This window comes from Erithacus rubecula, assembly GCF_903797595.1.
Source record: "Erithacus rubecula genome assembly, chromosome: 2".
NCBI lineage: Eukaryota > Metazoa > Chordata > Aves > Passeriformes > Muscicapidae > Erithacus > Erithacus rubecula.
The window spans coordinates 102,137,786-102,157,475 of record NC_136685.1 but is presented as its reverse complement, the minus strand read 5'-3'; the positions used below and the strand labels follow the sequence as shown (position 1 = coordinate 102,157,475).

Sequence of the window (19,690 nt, the reverse complement as noted above, 5' to 3'; positions counted from 1 at the left end):
GCCCCAGAACCTGCCTCTGCCCCAGAGACTAGGGATGTTGCCCCAGAGCCTGCCCCAGGGACTAGGGATGTTGCCCCAGAGCCTGCCCCAGGGACTAGGGATGCTGCCCCAGAGCCTGCCCCTGAGACTAGGGATGCTGCCCCAGAACCTGCCCCTGAGACTAGGGATGCTGCCCCAGAACCTGCCTCTGCCCCAGGGGCTAGGGATGCTGCCCCAGAGCCTGATGCTGCCCCACAGCCCACCGCAGAAATGAGCCACCCAGAGTGGGTGGGGGCTCTAGTGAAGGATATAGGTCAAATGTTGAAGGAGCAAAGCCAGATGTTGAAGGAACATAGCCAGATGTTTAAGGAGCACAGCCAGATGATGAAGGAGCATTTTTCTCCAGCTGGTGAGAAACTCTGCCCTAAAGATAGAGAGTCAGATGGTGCTGCAGTGGAACCCGTAGATGTTGTATCTGTCCAGGTTCCAGCTGGATCACAGGAGCAGCCACAGCCAGCAGCAGTTGCTCCTGTGGAAACTAGGAAATCTAAGATTAAAACGAGGCACTTAGATAATGGGGATCAGCAAGGAGGGTCCTCACAACTACCAAGGGAGCCAGAGGTTGAGATTGTCACCGAGTCCCTCTCATACGATAGTCTCCGTAACCTGCGTAAAGACATTGCTTGGCGGGCCGTGAGCCTTTCACAACTTGGTTACTCCGGGTCTGGGACCTTACGGGAACAGGTGTTCAACTGGATGGAACTGAGGCCAGGAATTTGGGATCCTTGGCCCAGGATTCAGGTGTGGACCAGATATTCGTAAGGGAGCAAGGCCTACTTTCCCTCTGGGACCGGCTTTTAATGAGTGTGAGAGAGAAGTTTGTACACAGAGAGAGAATGCAGGAGCACCACCGTAGGATGCGCTGGAAGACCCTTGAGGAAGGGATCCAGCAGCTGAGAGAGACAGCAGTATTAGAGGTACTCTTTGGGAGGGATGGACAGCATGACAATGACCCTGACAAGGTCAAGTGCACAGGGCAGATGTTATGGAATCTGGCAACCTTGGGTCCATCTCAATATACCACCTACATAGCAATGATTAATGCCGATAACAGTCCAGAGACAGTGTGTTCTGTTGCCAACAAACTCAGAAATTTTGAGAGCATGATGAATGGCCCAATGCAGGCTAATGTCTCTGCCGTGGCCAGGGACCTCCAACAGGTCGAAGATAGGATGAGGGATATGAGGGAGGAGATGAGGGAGGTGAGGGAGGAGGTGAGGAAGATCAGCGTAGCAGCAGTACGAGTCACAGGCCCCCAAGTCAGAGCTTCACGTCCCCCAGCAAGGGAGAGAGGGTACACCTCACGAGCTGACCTGTGGTTTTTCCTGCGAGACCATGGGGAAGACATGGGAAAATGGGATGGGAAACCCACTTCTGTCCTGGCAGCACGGGTGCATCAGCTCAGGGAGGGAAATGCTAACCGAGGGAGCCGCACTAAAATGAAGGTAGCCTCAACCTCCCACAAGCAAGGTGCAGGGTATTACAGCGAGGAGGATGTTCTGTCAGATCCCCTGGAAGGAACCTCCACTATGTATGCCCAGGAAAGAAATAATAACCAGGGCTAGAGAGGCCCTGCCTCTAGCCAGGGAGAGGCATGGGATGACAGGATCTATTGGATAGTGTGGGTGCGATGGCCTGGCACGTCAAAGCCACAGAAACATAAAGTGTTAGTTGATACTGGTTCACAATGCACTCTGATACCATCAGAACATGTGGGGAAGGTACCTGTTTCCATTGTTGGGGTGACGGGGGGATCACAGGAATTCACTTTGCTGGAAGCTGAGATTAGCCTGACAGGGAAGGGGTGGCAGAAACATCCAATTGTAACTGGCCCAGGGGCACCGTGCATTCTAGGCATAGACTTCCTCAGGAACGGCTACTACAAAGACCCAAAGGGGTTCAGGTGGGCTTTTGGAATAGCTACTGTAGAGACAGAGAGCATTAAGCAGTTGAACACCTTGCCTGGACTGTCAGAAAACCCCTCTGCAGTAGGACTCCTGAAAGTGACTGAGCAACAGGTGCCAATTGCCACCATGACAGTGCACCGCCGGCAGTACCGGACAAATCGAGATGCTGTGATCCCCATCCACAAAATGATCCGTGATCTAGAGAGCCAAGGGGTGGTCAGCAAGAGCCACTCACCCTTCAACAGTCCTATCTGGCCTGTGCAGAAATCTGATGGAGAATGGAGACTGACTGTGGACTATTGGGCATTGAATGAAGTGACTCCACAGCTGAGCGCTGCCGTGCCGGACATGCTGGAACTCCAGTACGAGCTGGAGTCCAAGGCAGCAAGGTGGTATGCCACCATTGACATTGCAAATGCATTCTTCTCTGTTCCTTTGGCAGCAGAGTGCAGGCCTCAGTTTGCTTTCACCTGGAGGAGCGTGCAGTACACCTGGAACTGACTGCCCCAGGGGTGGAAGCACAGCCCCACCATCTGCCACGGACTGATCCAGGCTGCACTGGAGAGGGGTGAGGCCCCAGAACATTTGCAGTACATCGATGACATCATTGTGTGGGGGAACACAGCAATGGAGGTGTTTGAGAAAGGAGAGAAGATCATCCAGATTTTGCTGGGAGCCGGTTTCGCCATTAAAAAGAGCAAAGTCAAAGGACCTGCCCGAGAGATCCAGTTCCTGGGAGTGAAGTGGCAGGATGGACGGCGCCAGATCCCCACTGAGGTCATCAGTAAGATCACTGCAATGTCCCCACCAAAAAGCAAGAAGGAGACACAAGCTTTTCTAGGTGGTATCGGCTTTTGGAGAATGCATGTCCCTGAGTACAGCCAGATTGTGAGCCCTCTCTACCAGGCCACTCGCAAGAAGAACGATTTCCATTGGGGTCCTGAACAACAGCAAGCCTTTGCCCAGATCAAACAGGAAATCGCTCATGCAGTGGCCCTTGGCCCAGTCAGGACAGGACCAGAGGTAAAGAATGTGCTCTACTCTGCAGCTGGGAACCATGGTCTGTCCTGGAGCCTTTGGCAGAAGGTGCCTGGTGAGACCCGAGGCCGACCCCTGGGATTCTGGAGCAGAAGCTACAAAGGATCTGAAGCCAACTACACTCCCACAGAGAAGGAAATCTTGGCTGCCTATGAGGGAGTTCAAGCTGCCTCAGAGGTGATTGGCACAGAAGCACAACTTCTCCTGGCACCCCGACTGCCAGTGCTGGGGTGGATGTTCAAAGGAAAGGTTCCCTCTACTCACCACGCCACCGACGCCACATGGAGCAAGTGGATTGCCCTCATCACGCAGCACGCCCGTATTGGTAACCCAAATCGCCCTGGGATTTTGGAGATAATTACAAACTGGCCAGAAGGTGAAGATTTTGGTCTCGCTGATGAAGAGGAGCAGAAGCAAGTGACCCGGGCTGAAGAAGCTCCACCGTACAACCAGCTGCCAGCAGATGAAACATGCTACGCCCTTTTCACCGACGGTTCCTGCCGCATTGTGGGGATGAACCGAAAGTGGAAAGCTGCCATATGGAGCCCCACACGACAGGTTGCACAAGCTACCGAAGGACAAGGTGGATCGAGTCAACTTGCTGAACTCAAAGCTGTTCAGCTGGCCTTGGACATTGCTGAGAGAGAGAAATGGCCAAAGCTCTACCTTTACACTGATTCGTGGATGGTAGCCAATGCTCTGTGGGGTTGGCTGGAAAGGTGGAAAAAGGCTGACTGACAACGTAGAGGAAAACCAATCTGGGCTGCTGATGAGTGGAAAGACATTGCTACTCGGGTGGAGAAGCTCCCCGTGAAAGTCCGTCATGTGGATGCCCATGTTCCCAAGAGTCGGGCTAATGAAGAGCACAGGCACAACAAGCAGGTAGATCAGGCTGCACAGATAGAGGTCTCGAAGATAGACTTAGATTGGGAACACAAGGGGGAACTGTTCCTGGCTCGATGGGCCCACGATGCCTCAGGCCATCAGGGCAGAGACGCCACCTATAAGTGGGCACGAGACCGAGGGGTGGATTTAACCATGGACAGCATCTCTCAGGTTATTCATGACTGTGACACTTGCGCTGCCATCAAACAGGCCAAGCGGGTGAAGCCCCTCTGGAATGGGGGGTGATGGTCCAAATATAAGTATGGAGAGGCCTGGCAGATTGAGTATATCACACTGCCTCAGACCCGCCAGGGCAAGCGCTACGTGCTGACCATGGTAGAAGCCACCACCAGATGGTTGGAGACCTACACTGTGCCCCACGCCACTGCTCGGAACACCATCCTGGGCCTGGAAAAACAAGTCCTCTGGAGGCATGGTACCCCTGAAAGAATTGAGTCAGACAATGGGACTCATTTCAAAAATAGCCTTATAAACACCTGGGCTAAAGAACACGGCATCGAGTGGGTGTACCATATTCCCTACCATGCACCAGCGGCTGGGAAAGTCGAACGGTGCAATGGTCTGCTTAAAACCACCTTAAAGGCACTTGGTGGGGGGACTTTCAAGAACTGGGAGATCAATCTACCAAAGGCCACATGGTTAGTGAATACCCGAGGTTCCACTAACCGAACAGGCCCTGCCCAGTCAGAGCCCTTGGGAGCAGCAGATGGAGATAAGGTTCCAGCGGTACACCTGAGAGGCATGTTAGGGAAAACTGTCTGGGTGAACTCTGCTTCCAGCAAAGACAGTCCTGTTCGTGGGGTGGTTTTCGCTCAAGGACCAGTTTGCACTTGGTGGGTGATGCAAAAGGATGGAGAGACCCGATGCATACCCCAAGGGGACCTTGTTCTAGGGTGAACTATATATGATACTGTGCCTGTAACTACATGTATGTATATAATTTAAAGATTTCAATATGATGTAGCATGTTGGCATGGAAAAAATTCGGGGTGGATAATGTTGGGGGTTGAGTGTTTTTCTGTTACTGTGTCAATTGAAAGAATTTTTCCCATTATCATGCCAATGGAGCTGGCCGGGCTACTTCCAGGGTCCCTGATGGGTCCAGATAAAGGGGTGGGTGGGGACGGCCCCGGAGGGACCTCTGAGGCTTCCGGGAGGGCACTCGTGTTTCCGGTGAGCTCGGAGGAGGACGCCTGGGATCGTTCAGCCACGCGGCGGAGCACAGGAGAGCCAGACCCTCTGCGATCACCTGCCCTGCATCTGCCCCGTTCCAGCCTCCTGCCTCTGCGGACACAGCTGATCACCCAGACACACACGGTGAGCGAGGAGCCGCTGCTGCAGCCCGTTCCCGCCCGGGACCGGCGTGGCCGCTGCTGCCCCTCCCCCCTCCTTCCTGCCTCCGTTCCCGCTTGCTTTTTGGCAGATCCGGGCGCTGGACTAAGCACAGAGACAGCGTGCTTGCATCTAAAGGGACTGACACTGAGTTACCTATTTCGTTCTGTTAGCAATTTTAACTGTTATTGTTTTTCTGTTTGTATAGTTAGATATATTAGTAAAAGAGCTGTTATTCCCACCCCCCTTATCTCTGCCTCAGAGTCCTTGATTCAAACAATCATAATACTTGGGGGAGGGGAGTGGAACCAAAGTCTCTATTCCAAAGGGAAACTTCTGCCCTTACTGGCAGACACCTGTCCTTTCAAACCAGGACAATTGGCATTACCTCTTCTATTGGTTAATGATTCTCTCACTTCCCATGTGAATCAGTCTGCATGCTCAGGCTTTCTCTGCTTTAGGGTCTGTGGATTTCTAGGGTTGGTGTTTGTGATCTGCCCCTGCCGAAATAGCATTTTACCCAGTCGAAGCTGATTTCAGCACAACTGGTGAGTTGGTTTGTTAGTTTCTTTCTTATCTTGGAGTTTCTGCCATATGTCCTTGTGACACATAAATTTTGCATTCTCTGGGCCCACTATCCTTCTTCCCAAGGTTTGTTAACTTCTCCCTAGGTCTGAGATCACTGAAGCCTGCCAGCTTTAAACTTTAACTAGGCAATTTTACCAGTGAAAACTTTGTTTTTGTAATGCCTGGACATCACTTAGAGCTTGTTTGCTGCTCTCTGATTCACAGGTTAAATCTCCCTTCTTATTGATGAGGCTTGAAAGTATAAGAAAGATTAAACATTAAAGGGCATAATTGCTTAAGAAAATTTTGCACATTCCACATTTTGCAGCACTCTGAACATATCTCTGTTGCTTCCAGATTTTTTTCTCTGACTCTTATAGGTTTTTCCAGTTGGTCCATAGAAAGACTGCTTTATTATGCAGAATTTTTTCTTCTGGTACACTTACATATTTTCCCTCTGAGTATGAAAATGTTACTGAGACATAGTATAGAGTATACTGAACCTTGACAGTCTAATGTAACTTAATATCCTTCTCTTTCCAATACAGTCTTCCCAAAAGGATGTAAAAATACCTTGTCGGCAGTGATTGACTCATCCAATAAGAGTCTTGTTAAAGAGAGTGCAGATTCAGTTTTATTTGTTGGAAGGTAATGGGCTAATGTTTCATGTTATCCCTATTTTAGGTACTGAATTATCAGTTAGTGCTTGAAGGTATTTTAGGTGTTTAATTCCCATTTGTTTTGAAGTGGATTTGGCTGTATGAATTCTTAAAAACACAGAGTTTAGACAGAATTCTATGGAGTACTTTTTTCTTTTCCTAAGTACAACTTTCTTCTCTGTGAAAGAATCTCATTGTTTTGCAGGATCTTTTTCAGCAAAAGACTTGTGGTTTCAGGCAACTTCTGGCCTAGTAATAGTTCATCCATGAATACCATTTCCATGTCTGGAGATTTTGCCCTTATGTAAATACAGAAAACATAATTAGAACTAATAAATCCACAACGGACCTGACAAGGACTTAATCTTCAAAATGTCAGCTTCTGTACGACTTTTTGTTAAATATTCACATTTAATTTCTTTCAAAGTCCTATTTGCAAGATCTGAAGAAATGTCGGGATAGTTTTTACGAGAGACGGGAACTACTGAGAGATGTTGTAAAAGATGGTTTATTGCTTTATGGCATTATCAGTCTCACAGAAGGGTGAGACATTAAAGGTGTTAGATCCAACATCATACCCTCAAAACCCCATCTGATTTTCAGTTACAATGCCTTATATAAGATTTTTAGCCAATCAAATACTTTCTGCAAAGTTTGCTGGCATCTCCTTACACCAGCCGTTAACTGCTTTGTCTTTCATGGTTTTACCACAATGCATCAACCAATCATACAACAATTCATAAACTTACATTGATGCATCTTAAGCTTTTAACTAACTTTGTAACAGGTTCTGTTTTAAAATATTTTACTGTCTTGCTTAACCAATGGCTTTGGTTACATAATAAGTATCTCTATTTGCTTAAAAAGTGTTTTTACTTGAACTACAAACTTATATTCTTGTTTCATGTCTGTTTCCCTTTAATGTTTTAATTCTCCAAGCCTTCTCCTAGGTCTTAGGTCAAACATTGCATCCACCTCTATCTCTGAGCCTGTATGCACAAGGCCTTGGGAGCTTTCTCTGCCTGCATTTCCCACAGACAAACTGTTGCTGAAGGATTTGTTCTGAATATCTTTAATTCAATTACCAGATTTTCTCCATAATATCTGAACTGACACCGCTCTAAACCCCTGACTGTCAAAGGATGCAAGTTTATTTTTGTTTTCACCTGTTTTTCATTGCTTCTTGTTGTTCTTATTTTGTTTCTGTGTCCACAGAGCATAAAGAAACAAATCTGAGATGGGTCATATTTCAAAAAATCAAGAACAGTGTTTCAACTTCTTACTAGAAATCCAAAAGTGCTCAGACCTTTGATTGTCTGAAGAAGCAGTTTGATGCTATAAGGAGTGAAATTGGTTTATTTCCTGCCCTTGGAAGCTTCTTAGCTTCCTTCATTTGCATTCCTGTGCTCAGGCTACAGAATCAGAGTCTTATATTTTTGTCTGGATAATGGCATGGTCAGCACAAGGATTTGGCAAGGTGCTGGATGGAGCTCTGAGCAACATGGTCTTGTTGAAGGTGTCCTGTGAGGTCCCTTTCAACCCAAATGTTTCTATAATTCTATGACAGTAGGCCAAAAAAGCTGCTGATGTGACTCATGAAAAGAACATATTTGAATCTTCTGAAAAGCAATTATTTGTTTGTCTTGTTTTTTTCCAGTTGAATGTAGAGATGTTTGTTTTCAAGAAGAATTTCTGGTGAAGGGAAACAGTTCAAAATTCTATCTTCCAGGCATCATACAAAGATAAACTACACAGAAACTTAAAAAAACTCAATTGTGCATTATGTTTTCCATGAAGGAATAGTGTGTCTGGGTTGTTTGCCTTTCTTTTTTTGTTTGCTTGTTAGCATTTTGTGTATGTGGTTTTTCTGTTTGGTTGGTGGTTTTTTCCCCCCAGTGGGATCTGCCTGTCATTAGCGTTTTTGTGGTAACAGCTTTTTGATGAGAATTGAGAAAACAAGACTTTGAAATATTGATATGCCAGTTGATCTGCAGAATTTGTTAATTTACTAGTTACGTGCTGCAGGGACAATCTGAATTTTGGGGGAAATAGTGAATCTTATGCTCAGGCAGACTGTCACATAACCAAGAATTATCTGTGTGAAAGACAAGAAGTATATAGTATCAGTTTTCTGGTGTTCCTTTGAATTTTTAATTGGCCCTTACAAGAAAGTGCAGATTCATTTGTTTTTTTGATTGCATATCCCAGCTTTGCAAGGAAAGCTTTTTCCATTGAGAAGTGCAACTGATAATGTGATAAGTATGAAGTCACATTTTGGAGAAGCTGAAATGTTGATGTTTGAAGTGTCCAGTTGGTTTACAGTAGTCTGACTGCCATTTGCCTCTGTTAACAGTCTTTAATTATGTGATCACCTTGCTCTCTATTATTATTTCTTTCCCTTGTTTCAGTCAGTGGAGAGATGGCTGCAGAATTCAGCATGGACTTGTGGAAGGAAGGAGGCCATGGTCTGATTGACCTTGAAGGGTTCCCAAGTTACAGTCATATATAGGGAACATAACAGAAAGGCAAAGGAGGATTTTAAGGTTGATTCTATTAACCCGTGGAAATTGTATCATACTGTATCCCAAACCCAGGGAAATTTGAGAGGGTTTCCTCCTGAGGAATTTTCTTTTGGCCATTTTCCTTTAAAGTTGCTAGTCTCTTAAGACCTAAATTGATTAGCTGAATTTAAACAGTCATTAATACTCTTAATTGAAATATGCCTGGGAGAGATTTTGGTTATATTTGGTTTTATGTTTAAACCTCTGTAGTTTTATCTAAGTATAAACTGCTTTATAGAGTAAATCTAAATTTTTTCTCTATTAATAAAATAACATATTTAAAAGTTAAATGCCGTAGATTGCTTTTGGTAGAGCAATATCAAAGTTTTTCCTGGTTTCAACAAGTGGCTTTTGTTTACCAGTGATCTTAATCCACCTGTCACCTTGTTTTCATTAGGAAAGAATGTATTGCACGTGTGACACTTCTGTGTCACAAACTCCTTTTTGGCAGCATTTTTAAAAGAGATTTTTCATGTGCTCCTGATAGTTTATGGTAGTGAAATATTTAAATGAATATTTCAAACTTCTTTTTGTTCAAATAATAGGAACTAGACCCATTGAGAGGTCTTCTTTAACTTCTGAAATTATGAAGCTTAGTGTCCTGTATGCCTCAAAGCTTAGGAATGAAACAGGGGATCTGTTCTCCGTATGTTATGGCTGGTGATACTCACTTGCCAATCATAAGTAATTAGAAAATGGTCTATTTTACATTATATTAGTGCATTAATCCTTTATTCTGATGTCATTTACACAGTGGAATGAATCACCTCCAGTATATCTATAGTTTTGAGGTGCAGTAGTACCTGTCAGGAATCACTGAGAATTCAGGTGAGAGACAAGGCTGCCATGATAGACAGCATTTGGACACTCATGTTTTCAAATCTTAGTGAAGTTTTAAAAATAACATAAAGCTTTTCCATTGAAGAAATAAAACTTGCCTCATTTCTTACAGTATGCAAATACAACAAATGCCATACCTCCTTTGGAGAACACAAATTCCTCTTTCTGTTTTAGATTAACTAACAATAAGTATTTTCCTGAAGGTTTTTGTCAGGATGCAAAAAAGGTGGCAGCTGTCCAAGTTAAGGTTCAGATCAGTTAGCAAAATGCAATTGTCAGTGATTGCTTCTTGAGCTTTGGGTAATTTGCTTTGCATTTTTTCCCCAGAAATGCAGCAGGTTTGCATCTTTCAAGGAAGTCTTATTTTCTGTTAGTGTTGGCAAAGCTGTGCTAGTTCTCTTTCATTGACACAATGGGCCCTAAATTTTAAAAGTACTCAAATGTGGCAAAACTTCAATCTGCAAAGAATACCATAATGCATTTTAGTCTAGATTACATAGTACAGTGCAAGAGATTCCTCCCTTCTGAATTTTTAGATTCAATTTTTGCTGAACATAAAAAAAAAAAATGATGGGAACTTTATCCTTCAGTCAATATTTGGGATGTCTGTCTTGGCTATAAAATATGATTTCAGTATTCTAGTTTTTAATTAGATATGATAATTCTTTTGACCTTGATATTACAAAGTTATGCCAGATTATAGATATCTTAGTATAGGTTGCTTTAATTCATTTTTAAAGGACTCTTCTCTTTGATTAATGTAGTACCTATTTCATGTGACTATATTTCTGGATTTATACTCTCATCATCTTGTCCTTTCCCCTTATTTTGTGTTTATCCTCTTTTTCAACCTACCTTTTTGAAGAGTGCTCTGATCTTGTTTGGCATCTGTACATGTGATTCATTATTGTCTATAATTGAAATTGAGGTCATTGTACTGCAATTACACCTGAAGCATTTGGTATCCTCTTATGATGTCCTTTAAAGGAATTTAATTACTGTACTGGGCTGTTGCAAGTTAGAATGATTTGTTCATTTTACTTCATTATTAAAATTGTGAAATGAACTGTAGTTTCATTATATGTGATATAAGGACATGGGCTTTTCCTGTGTATCTTCTGGCTTTCAATCATTTTACTAGAAATGATTCAATTTAGAGGATTCAAGCCAATTGACAGTATGTTATATATAATGACACAGTTTTTATATCTGTATTTTATATGCTTATCTTCTATAGTATTAGTGATAGAATTGGAATGTATTTTTAGATGAGATCTGTTTCACTGGAATTAGAATAAAGGGAAGACATTTTCATAAGAAAAGTTCAGTTTCCCCAGCTGAGTTTACCTGCTTTGCCAAGGAATAGTATCAAAAATCCTGCTCAGTTTATGATGGACAACCACTTGCTAATGCTGTTTGTGCCAGCTTAATGCATCAATTATTTTATGCTTTGGGTACACAAAATCAAACTGATAGTTTTGAAAGGGCACTTTATCCTGTCTTTTTGTAACGTCCTCAAATGTTTGCCTTGAGATCAAATGGAATATATTTTTTATGATTTCTGACCTTTTAATAGGCCTTTAGTTTGCATTAAAAGCGTCACCTAAGTGACAGCTTGTGTTTTCTTTAACTGACCTAGTACAACCTAGCACATAATGTCTGGGAAAGAAGGTGAGGTGATTATACCTTCATCAGTTTCCAGAAAAGTAGTTATAAACTCTGTTCTCAGAAGAAAACTAATGGAAAATAGTTTGCCAAAATATTGCCCTGAGGAACTAAGCATTTAAAGCTAAATGCAAATGTTAAATTCAGGACTGTGCCTCTGACTTATGTTTGTTATGCTGAAGTGAATTGTGGAATGAGTCAAAAACGTGACTGATTCTGTCTTCTGAACAGCTTATATTTGCTGGACTAGTAAGGAAAATTTATTTTGCTTTTCTTGAGAAGACTTTGAGATGGTTTCTTTTTATCTGCCATGTCTTACAAAATCATAGTCATAACTCCCTGCCAACCTCCTGGTTTTTAAATAGTCATTTCCCATTTAATGAATATCATGTTCTGTGTAGTCTGTGATTTTTTTTCTTGGGCTGGCTGATCCTTGTTTGTCTGCTCAGTGTGTGCTGGATCTAGTTCTGTGTAACAGTGATATCTGCTAGAAACAGCATGGAACTGGTTCTCATCTTGGTGGATGTTGATGGAGCATTTGACCCTGGGATATATAGGAAACTATTTCCTTATTTATGTACTATGGAAGTGTTGGGGGTTGAGTGTTTTCTGTTACTGTGTCAATTGAAAGAATTTTTCCCATTATCATGCCAATGGAGCTGGCCGGGTTACACCCAGGATATCTGATGAGTCCAGACAAAAGGGATGGGTGGGAACGGCTCCCGGAGGGGCCTCTGAGGCTTTCGGGAGGGCACTCGTGTTTCCGGTGAGCTCGGAGGAGGACGCCCGGGATCGTCAGCCCACGCGGCCGGAGCACAGCAGAGCCAGACCCTCTGCGATCACCTGCCCTGCATCTGCCCCGTTCCAGCCTCCTGCCTCTGTGGACACAGCTGATCACCCGGACACACATGGTGAGCAAGGAGCCGCCGCTCCAGCCTGTTCCCGCCTGAGACCGGCGTGGCCGCTGCCGCCCCACCTCCCTCCCTCCTGCCTCCGTTTCCGTCTGCTCTCGGCAGATCCGGGCTGTGGACTAAGCACAGAGACAGCGTGCTTGCATCTAAAGGGACTGACACGGAGTTATCTATTTCGTTCTGTTAGCGATTTTAACTGTTATTGTTTTCTGCTTGTACAGTTAGATATATTAGTAAAAGAGCTGTTATTCCCACCCCCTTATCTCTGCCTCAGGGTCCTTGATTCAAACAATTATAATACTTGGAGGGGGGAGTGGAACCAAAGTCTCTATTCCAAAGGGAAACTTCTGCCCTTACTGGCAGACACCTGTCCTTTCAAACCAGGACAGGAAGTTAGGATATAAATAAAATAAAAATACTTATGCAGAGGATATGATGAAAGCAGTGGTACTGGGTGGGGAGGGAGGTTTGTAGTTGTAGGTGCTTTGGGGAGGTGGTCCTGGAGCATATTTTGGGGCTCAATCATGTTTAATGATTTCTTAAATGTGTTAACTGGTGAAGTTTGCTGTATTAGAGCTAATTTTTCTAGCAGAGCATCTGAGAGAGGATTGGGTGAGACTAAGAATAACAGAAGACGGCAAATAGTTTGCAATGCAAAGGAGTTAATACACTGTGAAAGATGACGATGGCATGAGACTTTACTGTCACAAGATAGTGTGTCTGCATGAAAGACACATGAATCTGGAAGGATCAGAGAGATATTGTGTGCAGTGAGTGGAAAAGAGAGGTGTGCATGGTGCTGGCAAAATTGTATACACACTGGGAATGTGGTGTGGAAGTTGGCAAAGAACTTGAGAAAGGATGTGCTAAATGCTGGGATATGGTGGTCATCTCCTAGGGGGAAATGCTTGGAGTTTGGCATAGTATAACCACAGTTGGGAGAATAGATACCACTGCTGGCAGTATCAATGAATAAAGGCTGGAGAAGGAAAATTATTATTTCAGCTGAATGTCAATAGTGATGCAAAGTTCATGAGTATAAACTGGCTATTACCAAGTTCAAACCAAATGTTTGAAATAATTTTACATTATATAATGGATAAGAGCTTGAGTGTAATCTGTAAGATTACTTGTTATGGTGTTTGGGTACAGTTCTTGTGACACAGGAGGTCACTTTTCAGTTGATTCTCCTCAGGTAGGAAAAATGTTGCTGGCGTTTCATGCAGAGGTAGAAATTCCTCAAGTTTTCTTTAATTACAGAACCATTCAAATCAGCTTTCTTGTGTTTTGTGGGGCTTACAGACAGCTTTACTAATTTTTTGCTACATTTGCCTCTTAATACTGTGAATGCACCTTCAGTAGTTAACTGTCATCTTTATAAATACAATAATTAGCATGCAATGCAGTTGAAAATTCAGAGGAGTATTCAATCTGTTTATGTAGCATTTTGAGAAGAATTATATCTAGAATTATTTAGATAATTTATGTAAACATAAACAGAGGTCTGTCTGCAGTATATTCCTCTCATATCCTGCTGTTTTTAATCCATTCAAAGCCTGCATTTGGACTATGCCACTCAAATGATGGGAATAAGCTCCATGTAGGTGAGTTATGGTTTATTCAGCTGCACTCAATTTTGGAGTATAAAACTGGCAAGCAGGTAACAATCCTTCTCCAGAAAACACCCTGTGCTTTCTGTGTCAGTGATTCTTGAAGTTAGGGAACCCCTAACATCACCCAGGTGATGGATATCCTGTGGCTTTGTCCACAAGTACCTCTTCTCCTTTTCTCACCTTATTTCCAGGAAATTCCTTGCAGCCATGGCAATTATTGGTGTCTGCAGTGTCCTTGCATTTAACAACAAGAGGTTGTGTTTTTTGGTTTTGAACTGCTGACGATCAATTTTCTTTACTATTTCCTCACATAAGAAACATCAAATGAGCACTGCTTGTTTGGGAATTTGCCCCCCTGGGTTTTTTGCACATTCATCACAGTCCTGCCCACATTTTTGTCTCATTTTGTCTTTTTCTGGAAACTCAAACATTGTAGCCCTCTGAGAGCACACCGGTATGAACAGGGTTTGAAGTGGGTTTGCCTATATTGCCGTGTATTCTTTGCTGTAATCAAGCAGTTGAGTCCTCATCTTCCTGTGTTTGTCCAGAACCTCTGCAGTGGAACTGTGATTTTAAGTCACCTAATCTTCTATAGTCCTGTGATGGTGAATATATTTCTTACTTCAGTGAGAGAAGTTTTGGATTTTTACCCATGGTGATTAGGCATGACCAGCTGAGGCTGCTTCACCCTATTTCCTCTCTCTGTTTGCATAGTCTCTTTAATGCCATGTATCTGCTGGGTTTGGAAATCAACTTTTTCAGGAATATTTGAATTCTGAACACTCTGGAAAATCTTTTTTTCTAGGAATGAAACATTTGTTTCCAGTGATTGAAAAGAATGAAAAGTGTTTTGAATACATGCCAGGAGGAAAGCCAGTTAAGAATTAAGAATTCACTTGTGTGCTGCTTCCATCTATACATTTTATAGAGGACTTAATGTTAGTGCTGGGCCATTGAGTATAGTCAGGCATTTTAGTGAACTCAGGATATAATAGCATATTTTCAATAAAATCAAATGCACCCAAAGTACCTGTTAGCCTAAGAATTTTGTCATACATAGCCTGGTTAAATATTAATGTCAAGACTTTTGCCATTGCATATTTTTGCACATAATTTTTAAAATTTGGTATCATGCAGGATTTTTTCATAATTTGAATGTAGAAATCTGAACATCATGCTGGCCAAGTAAATTGTCATGTTTTCCTGAAAGTGTATGTGCAGTGTATTCTCTGGACTGTGTGCCAGAAGCTCTCTGTTCAATATTTAAATAAAGGAATTGCACTTTTGCATTGGAAAGTGTGACAAAAATTGAACTGCCCTGAGAGGTTTTGTTCACTGCAGTGCACTAATTGCATGTACTCTTTAATTAATGCTGGGACAATAGCAGCATAATGTTTTCCTCTGCGTTAGATTGGTAAAGGAATGTTAGAAATGCTTTTTGGACCTACTTTCTTTTTTAATTTAATTCAGTATCTTGTTGATCAAAAAAAATTAAAACTACATGCTTCTATTTTTGTGTGTGCATTTAAAGAGATCCCTTTAAAAACATCCTGTGTGTCACAGTGGTGGTCTTTATAATGGATAGTTGTATGTGATGATGATGAACTTTTCAGCTCAAGTCACTTGACGGATTTGTTCTTTAGCTACCAGATCATATCTCTGTTTCGAGGTGCCACAGTATCAGTTAATAGAGTAAACTTAACACATCAGTACAGAAGAAGAACAGTAGAGGAAAAATTAGTTTTCACAAAAGCTTTTATATCTCTCTATATAAATGTAAATGAGTTTACTGTATCAGGATATTTCTGATAGCTGAGTCAGAGCTGAATTCAAAGAAGTGAGAATTTAAATATACAATATAATCCCTTTAACTTTGACTTAAAGAGATGGTATTTTGTATTCTGTCTCAGAATTACTTTCTGAGTTTCCACTCTTCAAGTGAGTCCATTTTATCTAGCAGCTCCCAAAGAAGACAACCTTTTTCTGCTCCTAGCACAGTAGCTACTTGTACCAACTGAAGTGCTCCTTAGTGGATAGTACTTGACTTGCTTGATTTTCCACAGCTTAAGAACACATCTTAAATTCTGAGGGAGTATGTATACACTTTTCTGTTCAAGGATAATTCAAGCTAAGAAGCATGTGGGTATATGGGTACATTCAGCTTTTTCAACTACATCTCAATATTTTAATAAAATTTTCTGAATTAGTAATTTTTAATAGGGACAGTGACCTTTCATACTCTTGTAATTTGAGTTGTGGATTCCCTACTTAAAATTATGTGACACAAATGGAACTGAATCAAAGAGTAGATTAAACCCCATAATTTTTCCTTGTAATAACTTACAGACCTTCAATTTATTTCAAAGGAGGTCTGTTGCTCTTCAGAAACATTCTTCCTATGCTGTTGAGTATGAAAGAGGTGCACTTTGGCTACTTCTTTATGGGCCTTTTTTTTTCCTTACACTTACTGTTAGAGAACTAAGCAATAAAGATTTATTGTTGGTGATTTTTCTGTGATTTCATTTTGAGGCAAAAGTGCACTCTTTGGCTTTTGGAGGCATCCTTGAAGAAGCTTTTGAATGTGGAATTAAATTTTAAGCCAAGCAATTAAAGTTCAGGAGTTACTCCACGTATCTGATTAAAATTCAGGTTGTTTTAGTAAATTGTATCGCAGATAAAAGTTTTTTACAACCTGTATTAAACTAAAAAATATAGTTAATCACAGCTACTGTCTGCTGCATTTCTTCTAAAATTTCCATTAACACGATGCATTTTGTGTGTGAATGGTAGTCGTTTACAAAATACAACTCTAAAAACTCAATTAATTTATGTTCTTTCATTTTGGATCTGAATAAAAAAGCAATCCATCTGTTTAAAATCACAATTATACATGATTTATTTCATATTATAGTGAGAATGTGTTGAATATTGAAAGACTGGAAAATAACGAATCATACTGTTTCTTTATTCTTAATTATTTGTGAGCTGTTTTTCTCACCCAGTGATAATTTTTTTGTCTCCTGGGAGGTTTATTTTTTTTCCTCTGTCAGGGACATTGGCAAATGCTTTCTTGTGCAAAATTTCCTCAAAAAAATTGTGGAAAAATACTCAGCTTTTACTATTTTATCAGTTCCACTGGGCTGAAGGTTCTAGCAGTAACCAGTCACTGGTCTTCAGGGTCTTGTCTTCATTCTTGCCATATGGGAACATTATAAATTATGTATAACAGTGGATGCTACTCAGTAAATATCTAATATGTCATAGATATTTTTGACTGAAATTGTTTTTTCACTTGAACAATTAATTAAGCTGTATTTTTAGGTTTATGATGTGACTTCTAAAATATAAACAAACATCTTAGTGCATTGTGAATGTCTGAGCTGCACATGAATCACGGCTTATTTTTTTCTTTCTGAATGCTGGAGAACTTTTTAATTCATCCATGATCAGAGTAACGTTTCCTAGTTTTGTTTTGTTTCTTATATGTTGTATCATCATCTCATCTTGCCCAGATGTATTGGAATATTTATATTGGAATTTTTAGACAGTTTCAATATTGACAACATTTTTTTTCTGCAGAGAAATCAGATTTTACATCTGCTTTCTTCTTTAGACTTGCAAGTATAGGGGGGCAGTTGGGCAGTAGAGCAGAAAGTTCTGCAGAGTTGATGGATGTGGACATTCTGTAGCCTGGTGGACCAGAAACCTTGGGAGCATCAATGAGAAAGGATAAGGCAAAACGGAGGATGTGCCTTGTCTAAAAGAAATCATACAAGACTGCAGGTGCATGGATGTTGTTATGTAACGTGGTTATTGCCTAGGCAATAAAGAATTTTACCCAAAGCTGTAACACTATATATACTGATCTATGTAATCAATAAATTGACTTCAGCATCAGCACCTTGTGGAGTCCCATCTCTCAATCACTGATATGCAAGTTGCTGTACTTGGGAAAATACGTGTCGCAATCTGTGTATTGTATTTTCTGACAAACAATGTGGTATCTTTTTGGGTCTGGAGAAGGCATTTAATAACTTGGAAAAGGAGCAGTCACACAGCTGTCAGAAAACTTATTTTCCATTTTTGTTAACACCAGGAGAAAAGTGTGCTCCTTGTAATACACAGGAATACTTGCTGACATTGCCTCTGCTTCATCAATTGCCAGGACTTAGTTCTTTTACATAGAAAAACTCATTTGTTTTGAAAGATTGTGTGTGTGCGTGTCTGTGTATGTGTGCACATTCACAATCTGTATTGTAGTTATCTTCCAGGCCTAGAAGACGACAGAATTCTATTTCAACTTGAAAATCGAACTTTTAAAATACTAAAACTTATTTCAAAGCTATAATTACTTTTTATTTATTGTCTCGACTGTTGTGTACTACACTATATATTCCTTTATCCAAGGCTGAAATCTCCCATTTGAAGTCCTGCTGAATGATGCTTCAGCCTATGGATTACTGTAAAAAGTGGCTCAAAGGCATTTTGAAGGATTTAAATTCTGTGCTGTGAATATCTCTTACTTACTACTGGGAGTGCTTCTCTTATATTGCATGGTATTTCAGCTCTTCAGGTTTACTGAATTATCAGGAGTCTGGGGTTTTTATTATGCAAAGTTCAGCTTATTTAAAGGACTGTTGAAAAGTTTTCAGTTTTCTGTTCTTTAGCTGTGCTGAATGCTGAGGAATTTGAAATTCTCCTTACCTTTGTGAAAGGTGGCATATAGCTTTCTTTTAGGCAACCTTGCTCTGTTACACTCCTGATGGATGTTCGTTCTCTGGTATAATTCAGCTGTTTGTCTGGTTTCCTTCAAATAACACCTTCACAGATTTCCTCAACAGCAAGCCTGGAATGCTTAACAAAAGTAAAAAAGTCACATTTTAAACGTAAAATAAAAAAATTCTGAAAAATTGTGCTTTTGTGTGATATGACAGAGAAGAAGTTACATTAAATGTGGTTTAGAAAGAGAAGGGAGAGGGGTATTCTTACATATCCTAATAAATAGGCTTTTGTCCTGTATAGGAACAAACTTTGGCTCTGAGGAAAGAAGGGATAGGTGTTGTGTTAGATTCTGAGCTGCCTCATCTCATTGGCATTGATGATGATCTTCTTAGTACTGGTATCATCTTGTACCACTTGAAGGTAAGTACATGTCTGTGTTTCTCTACCCTTTATATGCCTTGTGATTTTTTTTTCAGTAGAAAAATTGTAGTATTGATTTGCTATCTATGTATAGTGCTCATTACATTACTATGGCAAGAAAAGCTCTTTTTGCTTCTCTGCTGTAGTAAGAAAAGCTCTTAAGAGGTTGTAAATGAGGAAATTAAAATACCTGTTTAGGTTTATCCTGAGAGTCAACTGGTTAACCAGATATAGGTGCTTCATATTTTTATCTGTGTATATTGGTTTGTTATTCATGTAATTATAAAGCTTGACTTAAAATGTAAATCTAGATTTTTTCAAAACTGCAAAGGTGGTTCTGCATTGGACAGTAGAAACTTGAATTTGCTTACAATATTGTAAAATAAAGACTGTGAAAGCATTCTGAAAATGCTACATGATTCCTTTTTTTTCATGTATGTTTAAATATATATTTCATTCAGGTTACCCTGAGAAGGTGAAAGGATAAATTATATTCTTGTGGGGGAAATA

At 41.2% G+C, this 19,690-nt stretch overlaps 1 protein-coding gene across 1 annotated transcript in view; it reads left to right on the top strand.

The window, feature by feature from the left end:
- KIF16B (kinesin family member 16B) overlaps nucleotides 1–19,690 on the top strand; it is a gene marked incomplete at its 3' end in the record, with an annotated part of 105,740 nt that overhangs the window by 49,093 nt on the left and 36,957 nt on the right. The window contains exon 13 of the mRNA XM_079298951.1: nucleotides 19,061–19,180. Coding sequence (XP_079155077.1) covers nucleotides 19,061–19,180 — 120 coding nt within the window. The remainder of the gene's footprint in view (nucleotides 1–19,060; nucleotides 19,181–19,690) is intronic.